Here is an 18,786-nt window from a genome sequence, read left to right as displayed (position 1 = left end):
ATAGGAAGCAAAGGGTAATGGTTGATGGATGTTTTTGTGACTGGTAGGATGTTTCCAGTGGGGTTCCACAGGGCTCAGTACTGGATCCCTTGCTATTTGTGCTTTACATCAATGATTTAGATTTGAATATAGGGAGAATGATTAAGAAGTTTGCAGATGACACTAAAATTGGCTGTGTGGTTGATAATGAAGAGGAAAGTTATGGAAAGTAGGAAGAGATCAATCTACTGGTCAGGTGGGCAGAGCAGTGGCAAATGGAATTTAATTCGGAGAAGTGTGAGGTAATGCACTTTGGGAGGGCTAATAAGGAAAGGACATGCACATTAAGCGGTAGGCCACTTAATAGTGTAGATGAACAAAGGGACCTTGGAGTGCTTGTCCACAAAGTAGCAAGCCAGGTGGATAAGGTGGTTAAGGCAGCAAACGAAATGCTTGCCTTTATTGGCCAAGGCATAGAATACTAGAGCAGGGAGGTTATGCTTAAATTGTATAATACTCTGGTTAGGCCACAGCTGGAGTACTGCATGCAGTTCTGGTCGCCGTATTATAGGAAGGACGTGATTGCACTAGAGAGGGTGCAGAGGAGATTTACTAGGATGATGCCTGGAATGGAGAATCTTAGCTATGAGGACAGATTGGATAGGCTGGGTTTGTTCTCATTGGAACAGAGAAGGTTGAGAGGAGACCTCATTGAGGTGTACAACATTTTGAGGGGCTTGGATATTGTGGATAGCAAGGGTCTATTTCCATTGGTGGAGGGGTCAATTATGGGGGGGGCATAGTTTTAAGGTGGTTGGTGGAAGGTTCAGGAGATTTGAGGGGGGGTTTCTTCACGCAGAGGGTTGTGGGGGTCTGGAACTCACTGCCTGGAAGGGTGGTGGATGCAGAAACCCTCATCACATTTAAAAAAGGTGCTTGGTTGGGCACTTGAAGTGCTGTAACCTGCAGGGTTATGGACCTAGAGCTGGTAATTGGGATTAGACTGGATAACCTCTTGTTGGCTGGCGCAGATACGATGGGAAGTATTGCAGGGAATCGAACATGGCCAGGGTGATCTCCTGGACTAGTTTCGTTCGCCAGGGTGGATCGGAGAGGAATTTTCCCAGATTTTTCCCCCCCCCCCCAATTGGCCTGGGTTTTTAATCTGCTTTTTGCCTCTCCCAGGAGAGCACATGGCTCCGGTTGGGGTGGAGTGTAGAATGCTTCAGTATAAGAGGTGTCCTGGTTGTGTGGGGCGGACTGGTTGGGCTGGGTGCTCTTTACCTTTTCACTATTGTTCATTGATTTATATGTAACCTTCAGGGCTGCTGACCGAGGGCCTTGCAGCTCTTTGTCAGCCGGCAGGGACATGATGGACTAAAATGGTCTCCTTCTGCGCTGTAAATTTCTATGCTTCTGTGCATCAGCAGCAAACACGGCTCGGTCCCTTTATTCATCATTAATATAGAATGTAAATAGTTGAGGACCCAGCACCGATCCCTGCAGCACCCCACTAGGCACAGTTTGCTAACCGTGTTTTCTGTTAGTTAGCCAATCCTCTATCCATGCTAATATATTACCCCCAACCGTGTGAACTTTTATCTTGTGAAGTAACCTTTTATGTGGCATCTTATCGAATGCCTTCTGGAAATCCAAATACACCACATCCACTGATTCCCCCTTATTCACCCTGCTCGTTACATCCTCAAAGAACTCTAGCAAATTTGTCAAACATGATTTCCCTTTCATAAAACCATGCTGACTTTGCTTGACTGTATTATAATTTTCTAAATGTCCTGCTATTACTTCCTTAATAATGGACTCCAGCATTTTCCCAATGACAGATGTTAGCCATCTGGTCTATAGTTTCCTGCTTTCTGTCTCCCTCCTATCTTAAATAAAAGCATTACATTTGCGATTTTATAATTGCTGGGACCTCTCGAATCCAGGGAAATTTGGTAGATTACAACCAATTCATCCACTATCTCTGCAGCCACTTCTTTTAAGATCCTAGGATGCAGGCCTTCGATCCTTGTTTGCCTAGTACTTTTTCTCTAGTGATAGTGATTGTTTTAAGTTCCCCCCCCCCAATAGCCCCTTGATTATCAATTATTTGGATGCTTTCTGTTTTCTACCATGAAGACCAATACAAAATATTTGTTCAAAGTCCCTGCCATTTCCCTGTTTCCCATTATTAATTCCCCAGTCTCATCCTCTAAGGGACCAATGTTTACTTTAGCTACTCTCGTCCTTTTTATGTACCTGTAGAAGCTCTTGCTGTCTGTTTTTATATTTCTTGCTAGTTTACTCTCAAACTATCTTCCCCCTCAATTATTTTTTTTTAGTTGTCCTTTGCTGGTTTCTAAAAATGTCCCAATCCTCTGGCCTTCCAGTATTCTTCGCAACATTGTATGCCTTTGGTTTCAATTTGATACCATCCTTTACTTTCTTAGTTAGCCAGAAATGGTTTACCCTTTTCTTAGAGCATTTCTTCCTCACTGGAATATATCTTTGCTCAGAAATAGCTCCTTAAATGTTTGCCACTGTTTATCTACCGTCTTACCCTTCATCTATTTTCCCAGTCCACATTAGCCAACTCTGCCTTCATATCTTTGTAATTGCCTTTATTTAAGTTCAGGACACTAGTTTGAGACCTAACTGTCTCACCCTCAAATTGAATTTGAAATTCTACCATGCTATGCTCACTCTTCCCAAGAGGATCCTTTACTATGAGATCATTAATTAATCCAGTCTCATTACACATTACCATGTCTAAAATATCCTGCTCCCTGGTTGGTTCCACAACGTATTGTTCGAAGAAACCATCCCTCAAGGCTATCTTTGCCAATATGATTTGTCCAATGAGAAGATTAAAATCGCTCATGATTATTCCTGTACCTTTGTTACAAGCCTCCATTATTTCTTGATTTATACTCTATTCTAGAGTGTAGCTACTGTTAGGGGGCCTATGGACTACTCCCACCAGTGACATCTTTCCCTTATTATTTCTTATCTCCATCTTGATCTTCTGAGCCAATGTAATTTCTCACTACTGCACTGATCTCACCCTTTATTAACTGAACAACCCCACCTCCTTTTCTTTTCTGCCTAGCCTTCCGAAATGGTAGTTTATATTCACATTTGTTTTGCATTGTAGTGTATATATGCAACATTTAAAATACAGGATGCTAAAACATTTTGCTTTGCAATGCTGTGCAACCTACATTATCCATCCTGGCTATTTTGCTGTGCTTCCACTCGGTGTTCCTGGATTCAGTTTAGAAAACATGGTCATCCCAATTTATGTAGACTAGAAACAATGGGAGCCCCATCACTGATCCGCGGGAGACTGTAGAATCGTAGAAATTTATGGCACAGGAGGCCGCCATTTGGCCCACCGTGTCTGCGCTGGTCGAAAAAGAGCTAATTCACCTTCTAGCTCTTGGTCCATAGCCTTGCAATTTACAGCATCTCAAGTGCATAACCAAGTACTGTTTAAATGTGATGAGCATTTCTGCCTCTATCACATTTTCAGGCAGTGAGTTCCATACCCCCTCAACTCCCCTCTAATTCTTCTACCAATTATTTTAAATCTCTGGAAGTCAATAACCAGGAGACCCAGTGTCTTAAGCTTGTGTAGTAACCTTTGATGCGATACTTCATTGAAGGCTTTCTGGAAATCCAGATACACATCACAGGCTTTCCAGTATCTGTAGTGATGTTATAGATATACTTTTCCTATAACCAGTTACTAGCTAATGTATCTTGCAGTGCCTCTTTCAGTCACCTCCTGCCATGGCTGAAAAGCCCAGTTTCTCCAGTCTTTCCTCGTAACTCGGTCTTCTGATACCAAGGATCAAACTCATGGCTCTTCTCTAAACCATCTGCAAGGCTTCAATGTTGTTTCTTCAAAACACTCGAGTATATTAGTCGGGCAAGGTCTCCTCCTTCCAAAGTCTGTTGATGCCTATCCTACCAAACTAGTAAGGACACTTCAATCTCGGCTGTGGTCAGGCACTTCAAGACGAGTTAGACAAAGTATATACAATATCAAAAGGTAGATAAAAATTTTATACAGATAAGTACTACACACACAGGAAGAAAAATGAACACAAGTATTCCATGAATGGTGCTGAAATAGCTAAGGAGTTGAAATAGCTAGATGACATTAATAGACTCTTATGCTCAACATGTCTTAACCAATATAGTGCAGCAATCAACAAAGTCCAAGTTAGAGGTCATGTTCAAACTGTATGGTATTCTAAATCAGACCACATTTTGTGCAGTGTCCAATTCTGGTCAAGACACAAAGGTGACATTGTCTATTTCGGAGAAGGCCATGAGGATGATCCCTACAACAAGAGGGCGGCGTTGTAAGAAATTACTAAAATAACATGCACTTTTATAGCACCTTTAATGTAGAAAAATGTCACAAGGGGCTACACAGACGTGGATTCAAAAAAATGGACACTGAGCCAAAGGCAAAAATATTAGGAGGGGTGACCAAAAAGCTCACTGAAAAATGGGGACGGGTGGGTGACTGAAGGGGCAGGGGGAAGTGCAGGAGTGTTGCAAAGAGTGGTGCCTAGGTGGCTGAAGGCACAGCCAATGGCAGGGTAAAAGGAGGGAAGTGCACAAGAAGCCAGAGGAGCGGGAAAAGAGTTGTAGGGCTGGAAGAGGTTACAGATATAGGGACAAGCAAGGCCATGAAAGGATAAGTTGAGGCATTGGGGGATCGGGAGGAGAGTAGGATAAGATACAGGCATCAGAAATTTGAATGAGCCGAAGTTTACGGAAGATGGAGGATGAGTTGCCGCCCAGGAGAGAATTGGAATAGTCTGGAGGAGACAACGGCACGGGATGAGGGTTTCAGTAGAAATGTACATTCATGTGTATCAATGGCAAATTTAGGATTGGTGTCAGGAAGTTCTTAGCAGAGTGTGATTAACACATCAACTTTTGGGTAAGATAATGGTGGTGAATCATTTAAGGAACAGTTGGATACAGTAACTGGGGGCTTGTGAACTTTGAGATCTTTTGAACTGTGTGAGCCCAAGATAGAACAAGTGGTTCTGTGGGTCCTTCAGTGTGTTTGATTTTTTTTTTAAATGAGTGAATATACAACAGATAAAGCAAATTCCACTCACTTAGCTCAATCTCACTTCTCTCCTCAGCCTATCCCTTTTGTGGGCTCACTTACTTGATTTTTGGCATTACCTTTCTTTCCAAGTGACTTCTAACTGCAAAAATTGGCTATCATTTAAGCTTGTTTAAAATCCTAATTTCCCAAGTGTCTGTTTTCTGTTACCAGACAAGGGTGGGCTATGAAACTGACTACCTCCTCAGTAATACGCCAGTAGAGTCAATAAAATCAGCAATCCCTCCTCCCCTTGGAATAGGAGTTTAATGCAAGTATTTCAAAACAAATGGGGAACATCCTGGCCTGGGATGAGAAAAGGGCCCCTCATTTTATGAATTTGAAATGGAGTGTAAGCGGAGACATTCTACAAACCGCCCATCTGGTTTTAATACACGTCTTCAACACCATCAGCCTGTTATTTTAAAGCTATGTAAATGTATTCTGTTTTAAAACACAATACTTAAACATGACTCAATCACAGAATCCTTTCCAGGTAGTTCAACAAAAAGGCCAAAAAACCCAAAATGTGACAGATTCAACTCCTTATGGTGAACAGCAGCACTTTGTGGGTTTCTTCCTTAGTCTCACTGATCACCCTCCAATATATACAGTAGTCATTTTTGGATATTTCATGCAAATAACGTAGATGTATCAAACTGACCAATTAGTATAAGACAGACGAGCAGATTAGAAAGACCAACAGGAATACCCGGATCACAGCTCAGACTGGTCAGTTGAGTTAGGAGGTAGTGAAGTTACTCAACTAAACGTACAACAGTTGCAATGCTGCCAGTTGCAATCTAAGAATTTCACACTTCTTTTACAACAGCAATACAAGCATAAAGCACTTACCTTGGAACACCGAGACAGGAGAGGTTAGGTAACAGAAGTGGTTTGAGAAGGATTAGATACCAAACTGGAGATGAACAGGATTTGGTTTTCATTAAATGAGACCAGACTGATCAATTTTACTGACTTCTTGACATGTAATAATCTGTTTTGCACAATGTTTATTTAGCTCCTGACAAGTGTAAACTTCAAGTAACTCATTATAAATTTCATCAACAAAGGAAGACGCTGGCTACTCAAGCCCCATAACTATTGCCCTATTTACTCGATAGAAGTGTCTCCAACAGCAAACACAATATTAGAGGAACTCCCATGGAATAAAAAAAAGGGGCGTACCTGGCTCTGGAGTCACAGCACTATTGTGAAGGAAAAAGCAGCATCCAACAGCACAAGATTCCAATTTTTCTGTCCATCACATGTGGCTCTCTGAACCTCTGAGGCATGCATATCATTTCAGGAGAGCCTCCGAGGAAGCACTTTTACACCAGAGTTGTGAACTCTCTTTTCAGATGCTGCTCGACCCGTTAGGCACTTGCACCATTTTCTGATTTAATTAATGAGAACCATAACCTGGTAAAAAAGCAGTGTGGAGCAGCGAATAATGCAAGCAAAAAGGATAGTGTGGAAACAGCAAATACATGCAATCATGCACAAGCACACCGTGAGAGAGACTTACAGTCCTCAGCTCCAAGTCTTCCTCCGCAAAGTCAAGGTGGCGTCTGACCTGTCTACTGTGGCGACTCAAGGGAACATGCTGTGGAGGTGCAAAGGAAAAGGAATGCAAAAAGGGAAAGAAGACCCGTTTAAAATCATGCAGAAGGAAACAAACCAAGACTCTTTACACAGAGTGCAGAGGAGAAGGGAAAAGGATGGCTACTGCACTTGTCAGATGTTCTTTCCACCAGCATGCATTTGTATGGGAAAGTTAAAAACCACAAGTTAATCACATTATGTACATCCAACTATATTGGGGAAACCTACCTATAAATCCCTCATTAGATTATGTCTTATAGCACAAGTCCAAAAGGTCCATCATCATCATCGGCAGTCCCTCAGAATCGAGGAAGACTTGCTTTCACTCCCAAAGTGAGTTCTTTGATGGCTGAACAGTCCGATATAAGAGCCACAGACCCCGTTACAGGTGGGACAGACATTCGTTGAGGGAAGGGGTTGGTGGGGCTGGTTTGCCACGCGCTCCTTCCGCTGCCTGTGCTTGGCCTCTTCATGCTCTTTGCGTTGAGACTCGAAGAGCTCAACGCCCTCCCGGATGCACTTTCTCCTCCTCGGGCGGTCTTCGGCCAGGGTCTCTCAGGTATCAGTGGTGATGTAGCACTTCAGTCACCAGTTTTGCCTTAGACGAACTCACTGTAGACCACATTTTAATGTGGATCCAAAGTTTAATGTTTCCACAGTTAATATACATAATATCTTCTGTCTACATGATTGTCACGGTACAATAACCTGTTCCTGCACCAGAATGTCCCTCCATAATTTTGCATCTTAGATCACAGATGTCAGTGGTTTATCTTGTTACAGCCCCAGTCACACTGGGTGGGCAAATGAACAGTTCCTCCATTTTCGGCTTGCACATGCATTTGTAGGCCCTCAAATGAACTCATGATCGCACATGGGCCTGTGATTCATTGCCGAACATCTGTTACTCTATACAGAGCATCAAAATGCTCATCCCCCGTGGCTCCCTTGAAATAAAGGCTTTGGCATTATTTATTCCTGAATTAAAGAAATTGTGACAGCAATTACATCTTTGTCCTTTGTATGCTTTAAAAAACAAGTGACAGAGCTTATACATTCCAGCTATATCAAAGTTGAGGATACTGTTTAATGAAGGGAGCCAAAAGTTCTTCTGGTCAGTCTCAAATATTTTTAGACAATCTGTAAATGGAATGGTGGGTTAAAAAGCAAATGACATAAGATCAATGATTAAAAGATCTGATGTGCAATTCAAAGTACCAAAAAACCATTCCTTCCTAAATATTAACGGTCAGCACACAAACCTCATCACGTGTGTGTGTGTGTGTGTGTGTGTGTGTGTGTGTGGGTGGGGAGGGGGAAGGAAGAGAGCGGCACGAGAGAAAAGGGGGTGGGGGGAGCACGTGTGCGAGAGAAAGGGAGCACGCGCAAAGAAATATGCACGCACGGGGAGCGAGAGGGAGAGGGGGAGAAAGAGAAAGCGCATGCGCGTGAGTTATACCTAGCATGTAACTTTTGGACGGGGACGGGGGGTGGGGGGGGGGGGGGTGTGGCGAAGGGGCGGGCGGTTGAAGGAATGAGAGATTGAGAACTTAAAAGTAAGGTGATGACATTTAAAACGTTAACAAAAATTGGATATGCAGTACATACCTCCTTTTACTTATTTGTTTTTTCTTTTCTAGCTGTAGGCACGAATGCCAAGTCTCAACATTTTACAGTTGTTAATTATTCGTTTTATCAGAGCTATATCAGGAGTACAGGTGGCGTGAGGTCATCTCTGGCTAACCCTAAAATAGCACTCAACTGACACTTGGTTACTTTACAAGGTTGCCTCTGATTATGCTCTTGTTGTGGGAGACAACTTGTGGGGGGAAAAAACCAAGGTATCACAAGTCTGTACGGAAGTACAGAAGAGGAAAAGACACTGCAGTCTTCTGGCTGCTCCCCCTTCAATATCTTACCAATTCTCCCGTAAATTTTCCCACACTACCCATTTCTTCCCTGGATTGTCCACTCCAAATGTTCACCACCATCTGAGCAAATGGTCTGTGCCCCTCAGCTTTTCTAAACTTGAGCCCGTAGCCAGTATCCCCTAGTTTTAAAGTTTGTGGCAGGATGGTTCAGTTCATCCATCCCCCAAGAATCCTGAATGCTTCAGTAACAGCACCCCTGAAACTTCACTTCTCCAGAATGAAGAATCCAAGCTCTTCAAACTCTTCTCAGCAGATGCTCAAGCAAGGTATGGTTGACCTAGAGACTCAGTGAGCAGCTCATCGGAGATGAAGAGCCAATCTGTGGAGCAGCGAGTTAGGCCATTAAATTAGAGCTGTTTCAAGCTGTTTCAAGAGGGACTCGCTGTTTAAGCTATACCTCATATCAAGGAGACAGAAACTTCAATCACAGATCTTGGGTTGGTGTTTTATAACTGCACTCATGACAGTGTTCAATCAAAGAACCTTGCATTGTATTCTACACAGTTGAGCCCCATCAGGTCCACCCAATCAGAAAACACAGCAAATAATTTGCACATATCAAGGTCCCATAAAAAGTAATGAGATAAATGTTGTACCAAAGAGTATTGATTTGAGTATGTTTTAAATGGTGAGAGCTGGGAACAGTGGCGGGCCAAAGAGCTTTAGGGGTCCATGTACACAGATCACTAAAATGTAGTGGTCAAGGACAAAAATTATTCAAAAAGGTTAATGGAATGTTAGCCTTTAAAACTGAAGGGCTAGACTATAAAGGGGAGAAAGTTTTGCGACAGCTATTCAAATCCCTGATTAGACCACATCTGGAGTACTGTGTACAGCTCTGGTCACTACACTTTAGAAAGGATATATTAGCCTTGGAAGGAGTGCAGCATAGATTCACCAGAATGTTACCAGAGTTCCAAGGGTTAATCATCATCATCATCATAGGCAATCCCTCGGAATCGAGGAAGACTTGCTTCCACTCTTAACATGAGTTCTTAGGTGGCTGTACAGTCCAATATGAAAACCACAGTCTGTCAGTCACAGGTGGGGCAGATAGTCATTGAGGGAAGGGGTGGGTGGGACTGGTTTGCCGCAAGCTCTTTCTGCTGCCTGCGCTTGATTTCTGCATGCTCTCGGCGACGAGACTCGAGGTGCTCAGCGCCCTCCCAGATGCGCTTCCTCCACTTAGGGTGGTCTTTGGCCAGGGACTCCCAGGTGTCGGTGAGGATGTTGCACTTTATCAGAGAGGCTTTGAGGGTGTCCTTGTAACGTTTCCGTTGCCCACCTTTGGCTCGTTTGCCATGAAGGAGTTCCAAGTAGAGCACTTGCTTTGGAAGTCTCGTGTCTGGCATGCAAACTATGTGGCCTGACGAGCGGAGCCGATCAAGTGTGGTCAGTGCTTCAATGCTGGGGATGTTGGCCTGGTCGAGGACACATAGAAACATAGAAACATAGAAAATAGGTGCAGGAGTAGGCCATTCGGCCCTTCTAGCCTGCACCGCCATTCAATGAGTTCATGGCTGAACATGCAACTTCAGTACCCCATTCCTGCTTTCTCACCATACCCCTTGATTCCCCTAGTAGTAAGGACTTCATCTAACTCCTTTTTGAATATATTTAGTGAATTGGCCTCAACAACTTTCTGTGGTAGAGAATTCCACAGGTTCACCACTCTCTGGGTGAAGAAATTCCTCCTCATCTCAGTCCTAAATGGCTTCCCCCTTACCCTTAGACTCTGTCCCCTGGTTCTGGACTTCCCCAACATTGGGAACATCCTTCCTGCATCTAACCTGTCTAACCCCGTCAGAATTTTAAACGTTTCTATGAGGTCCCCTCTCATTCTTCTGAATTCCAGTGAATACAAGCCCAGTTGATCCAGTCTTTCTTGATAGGTCAGTCCCGCCATCCCAGGAATCAGTCTGGTGAACCTTCGCTGCACTCCCTCAATAGCAAGAATGTCCTTCCTCAGGTTAGGAGACCAAAACTGTACACAATACTCCCGGTGTGGCCTCACCAAGGCCCTGTACAATTGTAGCAACACCTCCCTGCCCTTGTACTCAAATCCCCTCGCTATGAAGGCCAACATGCTATTTGCTTTCTTAACCGCCTGCTGTACCTGCATACCAACCTTCAATGACTGATGTACCATGACACCCAGGTCTCTTTGCACCTCCCCTTTTCCTAATCTGTCACCATTCAGATAATAGTCTGTCTCTCTGTTTTTACCACCAAAGTGGATAACCTCACATTTATCCACATTATACTTCATCTGTCATGCATTTGCCCACTCACCTAACCTATCCAAGTCGCTCTGCAGCCTCATAGAATCCTCCTTGCACACTAATGTTGGTGCGTCTGTCCTCCCAGGGGATTTGTACGATCTTGCGGAGACATCGTTGGTGGTATTTCTCCAGCGATTTGGTGTCTACTGTACAGGGTCCATGTTTCTGAGCCATACAGGAGGGTGGGTAGGGTTAAATTACAAGGAGAGATTACATAAACTAGGCTTGTATTTTCTGGAATATAGGTTATGGGGAGATCTGATTGAGCTATTTAGGATTTTGAAAAGGAATAGATAGGGTAGAGAGAACATTTTTCCAGTGGTGGGGTGGCGGGCGGGTCGAGAATAAGCGGACATACCTTAAATCAGAACCTGGCCATTCATGTCAGGAGAGAAGGGTAGTAAAAATGTGGAACTCTCTGTACTTGGCAATGGAGTGTTTGATGGGACAGTGTAGAAGGAGCTTTACTCTGTATCTAATCTGTGCAGTACCTGCCTTGGGAGTGTTTGGTGCTGACACTGGATGGACAAAGAAATACAGAAGTTAGGTATTTTCCTTCAGATTAGGAGGGGTGGGCGGGGAGGGAGGAAGAGAGATGTAAGAAGTCAACAGTGGGTTAGAATTTTATCCAAAAATGCAATTTCCCCCACTGATGAAAGCAAGAACGCGAGCGGTGCGAGGCCTACTAAAGGCCAACAGTGTCGGGAGCAGCAGTCGGGAGGTGGAGCAGCGAGAAGTGAGAGGCCTAATAACGGCCCAGCAGCGTCGGGAGGCGGTGCAGTGAACGGCGAGACGCATGAGGCCTACTAAAGGCCCAGTGTCGGGAGCAGCAGTCGGGAGGTGGAGCAGCGAGAAGTGAGGCGCCTAATAACGGCCCAGCAGCGTCGGGAGCAGCAGTTGGGAGGCGGAGCAGTGAGCGGCGAGGGGTGAGAGGCCTACTAAAGGCCCAGCAGCGTTGGGAGGCGGAGCAGCGAGAGGCCTATTAAAGGCCCAGCAGCGTTGGGAGGCGGAGCAGCGAGAGGCCTACTAAAGGCCCAGCAGTGTCGGGAGCAGCAGTCGGGAGGCGGAGCAGCGAGTGGCAAGAGGTGAGGGGCCTACTAAAGGTCCAGCAGCATTGGGAGCAGCAGTCGGGAGGAGGTGCAGCGAGAGGCGAGAGGCCTACTAAAGGCCAAGCAGCAAGCTACTGCAGGGAGAAAGGGCAAAAAATAAGTAAAAAGAAATCAAAAGGTGACGTCACAGCCAAAGGGGTAAGTGATTGCCGAGTAGTTTTTCCTTATCTTTTTATCAGTAAGCAACCTTTGGCATAGTTGCCAAATTAAATTAAGGGTTAAGTCATGGCAGGAGAGCCCAGTCCCGTGTCATGCTCCTCCTATGCTATGTGGGAAATCAGGGACAGTGTCCCTGACGACTATGTATGCAGGAAGTGTATTCAGCTGCAGCTCCTGTCAGACCGCATTGCGGCACTGGAGCTGCGCATGGATTCACTCTGGAGCATCCGCGATGCTGAAGATGTCGTTAATAGCACGTTTAGTGAGTTGGTTACAACGCAGATAAAGATTACAAAGGCAGATAGGGAATGGGTGAAAATGAAGCAGAACAGGAATAGGAAGGCAGCGCAGGAGTCCCATGCGGTCATCTCCCTCCAAAACAGATATACCATTTTGGATATTGTTGGGGGAGATGGCTCATCAGGGGAAGGCAGCAGCAGGCAAGTTCATGACCATGTGGGTGGCTCTGCTGCACAGGAGGGCAGGAAAAAGAATGGGAGAGCTACAGTGGTAGGGTTCTATTGTAAGGGGAATAGATAGCATTTCTGCGGTCGCAACCGAAACTCCAGGATGGTATGTTGCTTCCCTGGCGCAAGGGTCAAGGATGTCTCGGAGCGGCTGCAGGGCATTTTGGAGGGGGAGGGTGAACAGCCAATTAACGTGGTGCATATAAGTACCAATGATATAGGTTAAAAAAAACAGGATGAGGTCCTACAAGCTGAATTTAGGGAGCTAGGAGTTAAATTAAAACGTATGACCTCAAAAAAGTAGTAATCTCAGGATTGCTGTTGTGCCACGTGTTAGTCAGAGTAGAAATAGCAGGATAGCCAAGGTGAATACGTGGCTTGAGGAGTTGTGCAGGAGGGAGGGATTCAAATTCCTGGGACACTAGAATCGGTTCTGGGGGAGGTGGGACCAGTACAAACCGGACGGTCTGCACTTGGGCAGGACTGGAACCAATGTCCTAGTGGGGAGTGTTTGCTAGTGCTGTTGGGGAGGGGTTAAACCAATATGGCAGGGGAATGGGAACCGATGCAGGGAGACAGAGGGAAGTAGAATGGGGGCAGAAGCAAAAGATAGAAAGAAGAAAAGTAAAAGTGGAGGGCAGAGAAACCCAAGGCAAAAATCAAAAAGGGCCACATTACAGCAAAATCCTAAAGGGACAAAGTGTTAAAAAGACAAGCCTGAAGGTTCTGTGCCTCAATGCGAGAAGTATTCGTAATAAGGCAGGCCGCTATTAACGAATATGATATAATTGGGATTACGGAGACATGGCTCCAGGGTGACCAAAGCTGGGAACTTAACATCCAAGGGTATTCAACATTCAGGAAGGATAGACAGAAAGGAACAGGAGGTGGGGTAGCGTTGCTGGTTAAAGAGGAAATTAACGCAATAGTAAGGAAGGACATTAGCTTGGACGATGTGGAATTTGTATGGGTAGAGCTGCGGAATACCAAAGGGCAGAAAACGCTAGTGGAAGTTTTGCACAGTCCACCCAACAGTAGTAGAGAGGTTGGGGACAGCATCAAACAAGAAATTAGGGATGCATGCAATAAAGGTACAGCAGTTATCATGGGCGACTTTAATCTACATATCGATTGGGCGAACCAAACTGGGCCGAATAGCCTACTCCTGCACTTATTTTCTATTTTTCCATGAATCTAGGACAGTCTTAACCCAGATCACAACCCTCAGTCTGACTTGAATTGGCAGCCTCGGATTAGGTTTACAACACACTGACGATCACTGCAGAATGCTTTACCCTGCAACTGATTTGGAGTACACTAAATCTTGATGCAGATACAGGTGCAAAACATCCCTTTCTGAGCATGATATCTCGCAAGTAAATGTACCAATTCTTTTCGGCCATTCCTTTTTTTTTAATAAATATACGAACACATCACCTTGTTCTGTTTGCAGTGGCTGCCTCAGTATGCTTTGGAGCACGTTGCCTGCACTCTCAGCCGAACACAATGTTTAGGGAGTGGAAGGGCGTGAGGAAAGATATAAATGGATAGAAACGCACCATAGTTTTGTTAAGTGAATAATTTTTTTTAAATGATGGCGTTTATCTTCCCATGGAACTGCAATTAACACTAACCTTTACCAACAACATGCAACTGTCAGCCATGACAGGATTTTTAAACTATTTGCAACTCCAATCTACAGGACTTTCACTTTTGTTGCTCATTGCAGTGCACCAATGGGGTGATGGGACACCTCCGCAGCCAGCAAGTTTCCAATTTCAGTTTTGCTGCTCAGGAGGGAATCAGGTTCACAAATCATCCCCAGCTGCTAGCTAGCTAGTCATTTAGAGTGGATTCACTGTCACCTATTTCGGTTACTCTGAAGGTGAACAATGCAAACAAAAATTGGAAAAGGAAAGAGACTTTCCAATTACACCCAAGAGAGAAATCAAATAACTCAAGAAAACAGGTCATGGAGAGGAGCCCATTATCATCATCATCATAGGCAGTCCGTCAAATCGAGGATGACTTGCTTCCACGCCAAACTGTCCATGGGTGTTTCAATGAAGGACCTAATATTCCAGGTCCCGAACTAAAGTTTGATGGGTGGAAGATGCCTGTGTGTAGATTTTTTAACGTGTAGTGGCTGTTGCACACCAACCAGCACACGGGCTTGACAGAGCTAGGTCTTGGTCCAGTGGCAAGAATTAACCAAGACGACTGGAGACCTACTCTGCAGCACAGTAGGCGACTGACCGTAGCACTTTGCAAATAGAATGGATTGAGCAGGAACAAGCCTTATAAGAACAAAGAGCAGGAGTAGGCCATATGGCTCCTCGAGCCTGCTCCGCCATTCAATAAGATCATGGACGACCTTCGACCTCTACTCCACTTTCCCGCCCGATCTCCATATCCCTCAATTCCCCTAGTCCACAAAAATCAATCGATCTCAGCCTTGAATATATTGAACCACTGAGCCTCCACAGCCCTCTGGGGTAGAGAATTCCAAAGATTCACCACCCTCTAAGTGAAGAAATTCCCACACAGATCATCAACAAAAATGGAACAATTCCTCCTTGCTCATCGGCTCAATTGCAGAGAGGTCAAAGCCGAGCCACTGGCATATATTTAATTTTTGTCCTCATCTCCCAAAAATAAGTCATGGAAAGTCTACTCTCCTTGCAGCACATCTTATACTGTGCGCGGTTCAGTAGCTGAATAGAGAATCTGGGATAGAGAACAAGGGGGCATAACCTTAAATTTAGAGCTAGGGCGTTCAGGAATGCTAGGAAGCATTTTTTCACACAAAGGGTGTTCGAATCCCACAGCAGCCAGAATTTGAGTATTTTGATGAAGTAATTGAGAGGGCTGATGAAGATAGTTCAGTTGATGCATGTGGACTATCAAAAAGTTTTTGATAAAGTGCCACATAATAGACGTTAGTAAAATTGAAGTCCATGGTATTAAAGGGGCAGTGACAGTGTGGATACAAAATTGACTAAGGGACAAAAAGCAGAGAGTAGTGGTGAATGATTGTTTGTCAAACTGGAGGGAAGTACTGGAGAGTGTTCCCCAGGGATCATCGCTCTTTTTGATATATATTAATGACCTGGACTTGGGTACACAAGGCATAATTTAAAAATTTGCAGATTACACAAAATTCGGAAATGTAGTAAACAGTGAGGAAAATAGTGGCAGACTTCAGGAGCACATAGACAGAGTTGGGAAATGGACAACCACATGGCAGATAAATTTTAACACAGGAGTATGAAATTATGCATTTTGGTAGGAATAATGAGAGGTAATATAAACTAAATGGTGCAATATTAAGAGAGGGTGTGGGACAGAGACCTGGGGTCTCAAAGAATGGGTTAATGTTTTAGTTGAGATCCTTCATTAGAACTTGAAGTTTGATCCTCACCCAAAACATTTGCCTACCTTACAGACATGGACTGAGCTGTTGTACATTTTCAACACCGAGTTTCAGCTTTCCTATTTTTGTTCTCTTTACCCCAGACTGTAGATACCCTCATCAGGCATTCCAACACATGATCCCTCAACAGGCCAGCAACAAAAAATTATCTTTTAATGCACAAGCCTGATGGGAATCTCAGATCCAGGAAGAACAGCCGGCTGAACAGTGGCTAAACAGTAATCACAACAGTAAGAGTAGAGGATTTTATGCAGATAAGAGCAGTCTGCCTGAATTCTCAACTTGCAGTCTTGCTCTTCATTTCTAATGCTGCCATTTGCTTCTCTAGCTGGTACACATTTCAAAACCTGCACTTAACACAATAGCAAGACAAACTACAAATAATCAATAAATCTCTTCAATACCTCTGTCGTGGGTTGACCTTGCTGGTTCAAATCGAGATCCTGCGGTCGGGTGACCTTGTCAATGTCCAAAGAATCCTGGCTTGATGTGGCAGAAGTAATACTGGATCGAGATGAGGTACTGGTTGAGCGGATGTCTACATCGCTGGCAGTTCCAGCTGATCCCGTTCTCCTATGCTGACGGGACACAGAGGGTTTAATATCGTGTGTCATGGCACTGGTCTGGCGTGCTGCTTCATCCATACTGAGGGAGGCTTGTTCCAGTTGGGCAGTGATATCATCCAGTGAAAAATTTGTGTGCAAAGATTTGGGGCTTCTTACTAAAGACCCTTTCAAGCTGCCCTGCTTGGCAGATGTTCGAGTGACAGATTGTTTCTGAGCAGTTTTGGCTTCTTTGCTGTGCATCTTACCAGGCACCTCCTCCTTGAGAGATTTTTTCACAACACTGTCTTGTCTGGAAGGTTCTTTGCTGATGTTGCTGAGTTCCTGTTCCATAGAGCAGAGATCTGCCATGAGAGCATCCAGATCCACTCCATCTCCCTGGCTCAGTGCCTCTGAAACACGCAGCACATACAAAATTGAAGAGAAAGGAAAGATTAGTGTCTATCGTGTCTCCTAAAGGCCATCAGAAATTACTTTGACCCTTAGCATTGATCAATAGGGACAGACACCTGGTCTCAGAGTTAGATCTAAAATTCTATATGGAGTTGGAAAGGCCATGTTATAGGATCTATAGTCCTCCAACACCCAGCACCTTTAATGGGACCTGTAACAGGAAATACAGCATTTAACACCAGAGTACTATGGCTTGGACAAGGGGGCATCGACATTTCTGAATCACAAAACAGTTTTAAATGTGGAGTAAGACCCAACCAATTTGCAACTTTAGGTAGGATGAAAAGATATTGGAAAAGATTTGCCTGCCCCTCCTAGTAACAAGTAGCCCACACCATGAGATTCGAGGACTAAAACTACTGGGTGGGGGAGTCCAGCTTTGACAAATAGGGAGGGGTGGGTGAGGGAGTTTAGGGAAGGATCCAACCACCACTGCACTGTGCCTTAATAACTTGAAATTAATAAGATATTCTAAGCACCAATGGAACAGTTTTTCCATTTCCCACTCCTCTCGATCCTTGTAGTTCGACAGGCATAGCCAACCCTCCATGTAGTCATTCTTCATTTGTGAGCCCAGGTGGCAAGTGTTAGCAGGCTAGATGTCCATGCATTCCAAATTCCCCAGGACGGGGCTCAAAACGTGAGCAGAGCGGTTTCCTTCAACAAATAGAATTTGGGGGTTGGGGGGAAATGAGATTTAGAAATCCATGTGGGACGTTGAGTGAGGAAGCTAATTGGAGCAAAGGCCAATTCCTGTCCCTAAATTATTTCTGTTACTGTAGGTGCAGCTCAATAGCTTTCGAAGGAACCTTGGTTAGAAAGCCAATTGTGGAACCACAACTGCTGCCTCAGCTCAAATCAACTGACTCAACACAGTCTGGGGGCTCAAACCTTAGGGTTCAGCTACACAGAATGTTTTATAACTGAGCCAAAGCACCATGAACAGAATTAAGATACTTCTCTCTAACTGAAAAAGAACAAATTACTCAATGGGAAAACACACTAATGTATTTGAAGTCCCAATCTTACACTCTGGACACCCTCCACCCCCTCCTCCAAAGTGAGGAATTTTTCTCTCTCCATAGATGCTAACTGACCTGCTGAGCATTTTCAGCTTTTATTTATGAGGAATATTGATGCTGGGATCACTTTCCATTTCCAGATTAGGGTGTCTGCGTTAAGCCTTCACACCTCAGGGATAGATAAAGTAAAGCTTCCTCTACACTGTCCCAAACACTCCCAGGTTAGTGACAGCATAGGTAAGATGCAGCATACTGCACCAAACAACTTTTTTCCATTTCCTACAATTCAGCAAGCTTGCAATCTAGTGTCACTGAGAACTGGATCTCTGTTGGGGAAACACTTTTGGGGAAGGAAAAATTAGTGGTCCAGTCTTCCATTTGACATGTTGTGGTGTGCAAAATCCTGAGAATTAATGTTAATTTGGAGTATAATAATCAAACTTGCTTCCACTCATTAACAATTCTAGCAGAACTATTGGCCTATTTGCAACCAAATGGGCAGCTACCACAGCAACTAGGATCTACACATTGTATCTAGTGATTCCAGCCATCTTTCACCCCCTTAATTGGAGATCTGCTCAGCTAGTTACCTTTTGCCATTTTCTTTTTTATGCCAATATATTGTTAGTGGTACCCTTTTTCTTGC

General features: G+C 44.3%; 1 protein-coding gene across 5 annotated transcripts in view; it reads right to left on the bottom strand.

Moving 5' to 3' along the window:
• Positions 1 to 18,786, bottom strand: part of raph1a (Ras association (RalGDS/AF-6) and pleckstrin homology domains 1a) — a 342,525-nt gene that overhangs the window by 116,464 nt on the left and 207,275 nt on the right. For 4 of the 5 annotated variants that reach the window (XM_070876085.1, XM_070876083.1, XM_070876086.1 and 1 more), the window contains exons 4-5: positions 16,507 to 17,057; positions 6,645 to 6,722 (exon numbers count right to left, since the gene is read on the bottom strand). In XM_070876085.1, the coding sequence (XP_070732186.1) occupies positions 6,645 to 6,722; positions 16,507 to 17,057 (629 nt within the window). The remainder of the gene's footprint in view (positions 1 to 6,644; positions 6,723 to 16,506; positions 17,058 to 18,786) is intronic. The other variant, XM_070876087.1, reaches the window with a different exon arrangement.

Source organism: Pristiophorus japonicus, chromosome 3 (assembly GCF_044704955.1).
Source record: "Pristiophorus japonicus isolate sPriJap1 chromosome 3, sPriJap1.hap1, whole genome shotgun sequence".
NCBI classification, from domain to species: domain Eukaryota; kingdom Metazoa; phylum Chordata; class Chondrichthyes; family Pristiophoridae; genus Pristiophorus; species Pristiophorus japonicus.
The sequence above is the reverse complement of the archived record's forward strand: the minus strand, read 5'-3'. Positions and strand labels throughout refer to the sequence as shown.